At 29.8% G+C, this 8,932-nt stretch overlaps 1 protein-coding gene and 1 long non-coding RNA gene across 3 annotated transcripts; one reads left to right on the plus strand and one right to left on the minus strand.

Annotated features, from left to right (window-relative positions):
- Positions 1-283: 283 nt before the first annotated feature.
- LOC127136376 (GDSL esterase/lipase At5g45910) lies at positions 284-1,934 on the minus strand. Its single transcript, XM_051062939.1, has 5 exons — positions 1,700-1,934; positions 1,279-1,497; positions 1,041-1,186; positions 629-902; positions 284-525 (listed from the first exon to the last, which is right to left on the minus strand). Exons 1-5 carry the CDS (start codon positions 1,932-1,934, stop codon positions 284-286), a joined length of 1,116 nt encoding a protein of 371 aa, XP_050918896.1.
- Positions 1,935-4,438: 2,504 nt separating this feature from the next.
- LOC127135286 (uncharacterized) lies at positions 4,439-8,711 on the plus strand. Of its 2 annotated transcripts, XR_007808498.1 has the most exons (10): positions 4,439-4,640; positions 5,128-5,275; positions 5,360-5,627; positions 5,763-5,853; positions 5,993-6,088; positions 6,175-6,265; positions 6,619-6,776; positions 6,851-6,972; positions 7,056-7,154; positions 8,317-8,711. It is a non-coding gene; the product is annotated as an uncharacterized LOC127135286 (long non-coding RNA). The 2 variants fall into 2 exon arrangements; XR_007808497.1 differs by lacking the exon at positions 8,317-8,711 and having other exon boundaries at positions 7,056-7,574.
- Positions 8,712-8,932: the final 221 nt, after the last annotated feature.

Genomic DNA, 8,932 nt, shown 5'->3' on the forward strand with positions numbered 1-8,932 from the left:
AATGTTTATTGAACTAGATCAAAATAAATCATCTCTATAAATATTAAATTTATTCAAAATAGGCATATTACCATTTTATTTTTCCAATTTAGTATGACTTGTTGAGGTAAACAAATTGAGGTAAACAAATTGAGGTAAACAAACACTTTGCAATGAATTTGGACTTCCTTTGCAATGAGGTAAACAAACACTTTGCAATGAATTTGGACTTCCTTTCACATAGATGAAACCTAAAACTATTTTAAATTCATTATATAATGTATTGTTTTCAATATTTTTACTTTTAGACTATCTTAAAAAGAGAGGTTTTAAGAGAAGGTGTTGCAAAAGGGCCTTCGACTAATCCTTTTGCTATCATTTTGTAAGCTGCTTCGGTTAAGTGGGCTCCATCCCAATTTATTTGTTTTGAAGGATCTGAGCAAACAGTTGTGCCAAGAACTCCACAAGGTGTCTTTGGATTGACATTGTAAGGTCCATTTGATGCACAACATGCTTTTAAAATCTCGTTCTTGTCTGAAGTAAAGCCTGAAATGTACATCAAATTATGAACAAGTATAATAAATTTGACAAGAACACATCATTTTAAAATTAAAAAAAAATATATTATTTTTGTTGATGTGACACATACCATATTGTTGTGGTGTTTGATATAAACGTTTGGCATCGTTATAGTAATCAAAATATATTATCTTAGCTTGAGGATTTTTTTGTCGTAATATCTCTATAGCATTTTTTAGTTGCTCATTAAAGTATTCTACTAGAGTATTGTAAGGTATCAAGCATCCAAATTCATCATAGTCTTCTTTCTTCTTACTATCCACTGTTGACAAAAAAGCAGCATTACACCCTATTGGAAAGTTTCCAGGAATTGCTAGCTCTATGGCTCCTTCTTCGATTAATATCTGACAAATAGAAAGAAAATAAAGAAAATTATTGTTACATTTATTCATGTCCATGATTCACTTGATTATATATTTAATGAATTATAAGTCCTAACATATAGATCAATCATTCAAATAATTAATTTTGACATAACATACCGAAGTAGCATTCGCAATTGCTTCAACCATTAAAGGAACAATTTCTCGAATTTCTGTAACAGTTTTATGTGTGAGATGCGACAAAATATCATTTCCACCAATCTCTCCAACAAGAAACAATGAATTTTTAAAATATCCATCGCACTCTGTTTCAGATGAGAAAAATAGTTGTGTTAAGAATATTGAGAAGACATTATGTATTTAACACAGTAAAATAATCAAGAAGTTATTATATAACCTTCTTTGCTTTTGCAAATGGATGGTTTTAGATCCTTAAACCAACCAAGTTGAACACTTAATGAGTTATTTGTCCCTGGTGGATCGACTCCATGACGTTTAAAAAACTCTGATTCAAGTGCAGTGGAACCAGCAAATGCAAAATTCACTCCTTTCGTAATGTCTTGGTCTTTGGTGAGATTCTTTAAGGCAGGCAAAAATGGCAACCCATATGCTTCAGCTACAATTAAAAGGTCTCAGTTTAGTGAATTATGGATAAGAAATATGTCAATGCTGTATTTTTCTGTTAATTTTAAACAATGTTAATAAATTCTATAAATAAAGTATTTTAGAGTATTTTCTAGTCTTTTTATTTCTTGTTTATCTCACACTTGAAAACACTATTGAAATCATTTAAAAGAATAGTATATGATTAAAAGTACCAATAAAATCTATTATCAATCGTCCATTTGACAATCGCCCGGCGGGATGTTTGAAATATGTTGAGCCGTAAGGACTATTGCTAGGCATGGGAGGAAAACTCTTCATAGCATTTCCAGTGTCACTTATAGAGTCACCAAAGTTGAAGATAGATTCATATGGAAGAGGATTAGAATTGGAAACATTTACAAAAAATCCACATATAAAAGTGATACAAACAAGAATAAAGATCTTCATAATGTTGTTTAGGTATAAGATGCTTAATATTGATCTAAATGGTGTTTGATGTTTCTTAAATGGGCTTTGTAAGCCTTATATATTGTACGCCAACCACTAGTCTTGTAATATATTAACAATTTTATCTAGTTTTACTATTTTAATTCAAGGAAAGTTGTAATATTTGCTATTTAAGTGGTATTTTCCAGTATGTTTGTTTGCGTCGAACAATATTTGCACGTGTTTTAACTATTTTGATTCTCATAAAGTTTAATTACAGATGTTTAACCGACTGTTTTGATTCTCATTTGTTTTTTTTCTATAAAATGCATTTTATGGTACTTGTTTACATCTATACTCTTTATAACAAGATCGACACACTAAAACTAAAGAATATAACAATTTCTTAATATAGATAACTAAAATGTGATTTCTCCCTCCAAACACTCCATATTTAATAAAACAAGTTGAAATAATTATTACATGCATATGATAATCTAGCTAGTGAAAATATATGTTATTATTGAGAAACTAGCGAAGATATGTTAGTTATTATTTAATTCATATGATGAAAACGTTTGAAAATATTTTTTTTTTAAAAATAAAATAAAATGGTTAAGACAACATATATACACATATACACATAACTCTTCTTTGTTATTTTTTTTATATAAAAAAACATCACTACACATGCACAAATTACTTTGCGCAAATCCTTATGCAAAAGTTATTCCTTATCTCATGATAATTCATAAAACTTTGTAGCTTCATAAAATTCCTGAGTTTAATTTGGCGTCACTTTTATATATTGAGCAATGTTGTAATAAACATGTTATCCATCAACTCCAAATTATCCGTATATTATGCTTTAAATTTGATTATTATAAGCCATGTGGTCTTGTGTATAATTTGATTTGTTTTTTTTTCAACAAATTACTGTAATATCCTAAATTTTACCCTAAATTAATGTATTAACTTAAGAATTATCAATTAGGTAAATTTAGAGGTATCAAGAATCCTTTTGGAATAAATTTATTTATGAAGGATAAAATACTTTTTTCACTAGGATAATGTTTTAAGCCTAGAGTTTGGAGAACTCGACATTTTTACAAGGTTTAGGAGAAGAAGAGGGGAAGATGAAAAGGAATTCCATGTTATTGGAAGAGGGAGGTTTTTCTCTTACTCAATTATATAAATGGAAGAATCATGACTTTCTTTTATCCACAATCATCTTCTCCTTGAATTCAGAAGCAACGATCTAAGGTGAATTTCTAAGCTAGTTTATGATCATGGATTAACACTCTGAAATAAGACTTGCATGTGATACTACACCCTCTTAAATTTTTAACTAATTGCATGCTATTTCTAGGAATTGTGATTCTTAATTGTTATGTACTTATGTGATTGTGAAGTTTTATATTCTTAGAGCGAAATGTAAATCATGATTCTGTGTATAACTGATTCCAAGATCATGTTGAAATGATATATATGAGTGGGAGAGATCAATGTGGTTAAGAGTTGGATTTTATGTTGTAAAACTTCTAATTTTAGAGTTGTGGTCCTTGATTTGAATTAAGGGTTTGCTTGATTCGAATCACGAGGTGATTTCTACATTTTTGATGGTCTTATTTGAATTAGAGGGTGTCTTATTTGAATCAAGACTGGCTCTAACTCGAATCAGAGGCGGTCTTGCTATTTGGTTTTTAATTCTGGTTGTCTAATTCGAATCAAAGAATTTCCTAATTCGAATCATAAACTCAAAATTTGCCAAGAACCCTAATTTTCATTTCTTAAACTCGATTTTTAGCTTAGTTAATGCTCATGGTCCTTAAGGTAATGGTCTTAGCCATATGATAAATTAGGGTTGGGCTCAAATTAATACCATTCAAAAATTGGATAACTTAGTTTCAAGGAACCCTTGAATGCTAAGTATACTCTAGAAAGTTAGCATTAACTTGTCTAGTAAGGTAAATATCTTGAGTGATCATTGAGATGCAGCGGAGTAACGTGATAACATTTTAGGACGACATCTGATATATATAAATGAATTCATGGAGGCCTTTCGTGCAAATATGGATTATAATCTCGGGTAAGTAGTTGTTACAGTGATCCAGTTGGAGGATGTATGGTTTTATCCTGGTGACTTACTGAAGGATATGTGATTTATCCTGGTACTTAACTAGATACTATGCAGTTTATCCTAACGATCTTGGTAGAGGAATATGTGTTTTATTCTAATATTCCCAATGACATATATGTGATTTATCCATGTGAGGATGAGTGATTTATCTATAATATAAGAAAATTTGATATTGTGGAAAAACCATATATGCCTTTCTCTTTAAAATTGCCACATCACCATTTTAGGGGCTTTGGTGTCCAAATAATGCTTTTTCCAACCAATCTTTTATTTCTAATGATATAGTCTCACAATTCTTACCAATTACTTTGATTTTGTTACCAAGTTCAATGGATTGTACAAATATTAGTTTAAAATAAACTAGTTGATATGCATATGTCAACATTTTGCGGTTTCCAATGCTAGAATGCATACATGTCTAACATTCTTCCTTTTCTCTCTCCCTCTCAAAATTTGTCCAAATACCTCTTTTCCTATTATCTATCATTACTTTCTTTTCTCTCTCCCACTCCAACTCTTACTTTTCTCTATCCAACTTTATCCTCTCAGAAATCTTCATCTTCTTTAACATCAGCTCATATGTTAAGGTGATGTTTCCTAATTTGACACAAGCATTCATATTTTTGGTCAATTCTTCTTCATGGTTTCATTTTTATTATGATTTTTAAATGTTTTAAATCATCTTCATCATCATTTTTTATTTTTCTGAATGTTTATTGTTTTCGACTTTCAATCTAAGATCCTCAAGTTTTTTATGACAAGTTAAATGTTTGTTGATGTTTGTTGTTAGTAAAATGTTGTTTGTACGATATATGAAATGAAAGCTATGAACTTCATATATTTTTGTTTAGGTTTCAGTGTTTTTTTTTTGTTTCAGCTACTAAAAAACATGACATTACTATGTTGGATTATTGTTGTAGTTTATTGTAAAAGTTATTAAAGACAATGAATATTTGTATTTTAGATGCTTTAACTTTTATGTATTTTTGTAATGTGTATATCTATAGATGATGTAGTTTTAAACCCCTTCATATAATAAAACTTAGGCTGATTTTGTTCATATGACAAATGCAGCCTTCAAATAATGGCAAGACCGTTTGAGAAGATTGTCGAAATTAATGACGGGAAATAGTTATGGAAAATTGCAGTGAAAATACATCACATATGGACCGTTCTATCTAACAACAAAGAACACCTGGAGCTAATATCTATTGATGCAGACGTAAGTGTATTTCTAGATTTCCAATTTGCTAAAAAAAATTATGTCTTAAATTGCACTTACGTTATGTTTGTAATTCATTTATAGGGGACATATATTCATGTTGTGGTACCAACTGCGTTGAAAGCAACCTTTGATTCAGTTTTTGTGATAAACAACACTTACATTGTTATGAACTTCCTGCCTCAAACCAATGATCTCATGTTCAAAACTTTGGAACATTCATTCATCATAAGGTTTATAGCTGGAACATCTGTCTCTGATTTAAACAAGCATGAAATTCTTGGAAAACGGTTAAACTTCAAACCTTTTGCTGACATTATTTCTGGAAGATGGAATAAGGATTTCTTAATAGGTAATATATTTTCATAAATATATCCATATGATGTGGTTATTAAAAGTTTTTATGATCTTTTATTGTAGTTGATATTAATATAAATACTATGGCTGCAACATATACCATGAACACTAATAATAGTATGATTGTTAGATGTTATTGAACTGGTTGAAAAGATTGAGTATACCCAAATGTGTGCCGGAAGCAAGAAGCAACAAGTCAACCTCATATTAAAAGACCTTGGGTAAATGTTTAAATGATATTAAATTTCTGTTTTTTTTTTATGTTTTTCTGCTTTATGGAATATTCTGATTCTACAAAATAAATTATTAAAAAAACATATTCCAATGTTAGGAATAACACATTGAACTATACCCTTTCAGAGACCTATGTTGTGAAATTCATGAACTACATGCAAAAGAACAAAGATGGTGGTCCTACAATTATATTATTACAGTATGCGAAAGTGAAGGCGGGAGGTATAAATATTTTTCAGAAGTTACTTATTGTATTAAGTCAAATTTCATGATGTCATACTTATTAAGCATTGTTTGTTTTAAAACAGGGAAGTATTTATTGTTTGTTTCGAATACATACAATATCACCAATCTGGTCATTAATGAAGACGTGCTTGATATTGTTGAATTTCTAAATAGGTATTATTTCTTGTGTCTTACTACTTTAGAATATTGTGTTATGTTTTATGGTATTGAAAAGGTAACACAAATATGAACATTGTATTTTTGGTTTGAAAGGCTACCAAAGGACACCCAATTGGGAAGTTCAAGTCAACTTATGAGTACATAATCTAACATGTGGTCACAAAACTCATCTGGATCTCAAATGAATTCTTACGATAAGTTCATGTCAAATGATACGCCTCTTTGTCTGCGAGATATAATAAAATTTTCTGATCTAAGTATTGTTAGGGTTCTTTTTATAATACAACATACGTGTGACCATGTGATTTATTTTCCCACCATTAAATCATTTATATCACATGAATCAGTTGGCATGGTGTATCACTATAGCAACTACTAAGAAACTTAAAGCAACAGGAAACGGTTGGTACTACCCGACATGCTACAATTTTCCAAAAGTAGCTAAAGACAATTCTCCATCATATGTATGTTCTAATGGCCATTCAATCGAGACCGAAATTTATAGGTATTATCTAATCACCAACTCAGTGTCATACCTCCTGTAATGCAAGTCTAAAATTACATATTGAAACTTTTTAGGTACAAAATCAAGATTGCAGTTGTTGATAATGAAAGTATTGCCATCTTTTGTGTTTTGGGACCGTGAATGTTCCGAATTGTTAGAAATCTCTGTTGCTTGACTCCGTCAAACAATGGTTGAGGTGTGTTGATAACTTTTTTATCCTTTCTAATATCATTTTATTACATATGTTATCTTTCTTTCACTATTTTTCATTTCTTATAGGCTGGTGTTGATGATCCACTTGAATTTCCGTTAGTCCATGATAAATTACTTGGTCATCAATTTGCATTCAAAATTAAATGGCAACCAAGGTGGAAAAATGTAAGTGTCATGCTGGTTAAACAGGACAAAGAAACCATTGATAAATTACTACAATAATGGGATGTTTCTACGGTATTTCACAAACACATACTTACGTTGTTTATATTGTATACATCTTTATTAAGACAAATAAGGGTGTACATGGATTGGGTCAACCCACAAAACCTAGTCAAACCCACCCCAAAAAATCCAAAAAAGTGGGTTGGATCGGGTAATTTGGTGGATATGGATTTAAAAACTAAAAAATCCATTAAAAAAATTAGGTTTCGGGTAAAACCGGATCCAAACCCAAAAAACTCATTGACCCACTAATCAAACATTTACTATTACAATTTTAATGATTCTGATGAATATTAACTTAGTTCTAGCAATTTTAATCTCTTAATATTTATTATTTTAGTGATTCATGACTTTAACTAATTTTGAATGTTTCACTCTTTAATTATTTTGATGCTAATACAATTTTATGTCATGCAACTTTAATATTTTGCTAGTATTTTATGGTAATTTTATTGGTTAATGATATCATTTATTATTTTATGATGCTAAAAGATAGTAAAAATAAGTTATCTGATTTTTTTTAAAGAAAATATAAATGTTGAGTAATTTTTATGAAAAAAAATATGATAACTCATTATTTTGTCATTTAATATTAACAAAAAAAAATGTATTTGGGCAACCCACTACCCGATCCAACCAAACTCGAAAATTAGTGGGTTTGCCCAAACTGACTCATTGGTGTAACGGGTGGTTATTTTACCTCACCCAAACCAGAGTGTCATATATGGATTGGGTATTGGGTTTGGCCAAACCCAATTCAAACCGGCCCACGTACACCCCTAAAGACAAAGATAAAAAAAAATCATTTTATTTACAGCACCCAACTTCAACCGAAGTTAATGATGATCAAGTTATCTAGGTATTTTATAAACGTAATTCAATGACTTTTATTTCTTTATGTTTTTTCCATCCCTTATTATCTTCTACTAATCATTTCATTACATTTCTATGTTTTTATATTAAGTAAAGTGTTGATTAGGCTACATTAGTTGAAGAATGGAATATCATAAATGTAAGCACAACATAATAATGTTATTCTGCACTTGTGTATGTATCTTTTTATAGACTGAATGTTGTGTTAAGTTTATGTGTTATCTTGCAGGAACTAGAAATTACATATATATTGAATCCACAACCTTTACTTATTGTTCCATCCACAACCTTTAAGACCCCTTAAAAAACTCAAGCCAACAACAACACACACTGTAACTCCAATCATTTATGGGAAAAAGGGGTTAGTTCATGGTTCGATCGACTCAATGACTTTGAAAAAACTTGCTGAAGGAGAGAAATCTTCAATCAGGTTACGTCGCAAACATGTTAAGATGAAGAATAAATAAGTAATGTTATCATGTTTCAAAGTTCCCAATGAATTTGTTTATTATTTTCAATTTTGAGACAACTATGTGTTCCGTAATATGTTCTATAATTTCAGACAAATGCTAAGTTTCATTATTAGCGTAATCATCATGAATATTATACTCAATTGTATGGTAATCAGTATTTTGGGTTGTGTTACAACACGCTACTTAATTTTTTTTATTATGTTGATAGTTTTACATATTCAACATACAACCAATGTTGCACTTGTTTGTTTAAAAGCTTGATTATTTAGATAGTTTCACATTTATAACATACAACCAATGTATTACCAAAGATGTAAACATTAATATATCCAAAGTATCTTAATGTTTGCATGCTTAAACACTTACTCATAA

The sequence above is a fragment of the Lathyrus oleraceus genome, chromosome 4 (assembly GCF_024323335.1).
Source record: "Lathyrus oleraceus cultivar Zhongwan6 chromosome 4, CAAS_Psat_ZW6_1.0, whole genome shotgun sequence".
NCBI lineage: Eukaryota > Viridiplantae > Streptophyta > Magnoliopsida > Fabales > Fabaceae > Lathyrus > Lathyrus oleraceus.

Coding starts and splice junctions, on each gene's coding strand:
- LOC127136376 (XM_051062939.1), bottom strand. CDS start 1,934: ATGAAGATCTTTATTCTTGTTTGTATCACTTTTATATGTGGATTTTTT. Junction 1,498..1,699: donor ATTGATAATAGATTTTATTG/GTACTTTTAATC, acceptor TTTTAATTGTAG/CTGAAGCATATGGGTTGCCA. Junction 1,187..1,278: donor CATTTGCAAAAGCAAAGAAG/GTTATATAATAA, acceptor CATCTGAAACAG/AGTGCGATGGATATTTTAAA.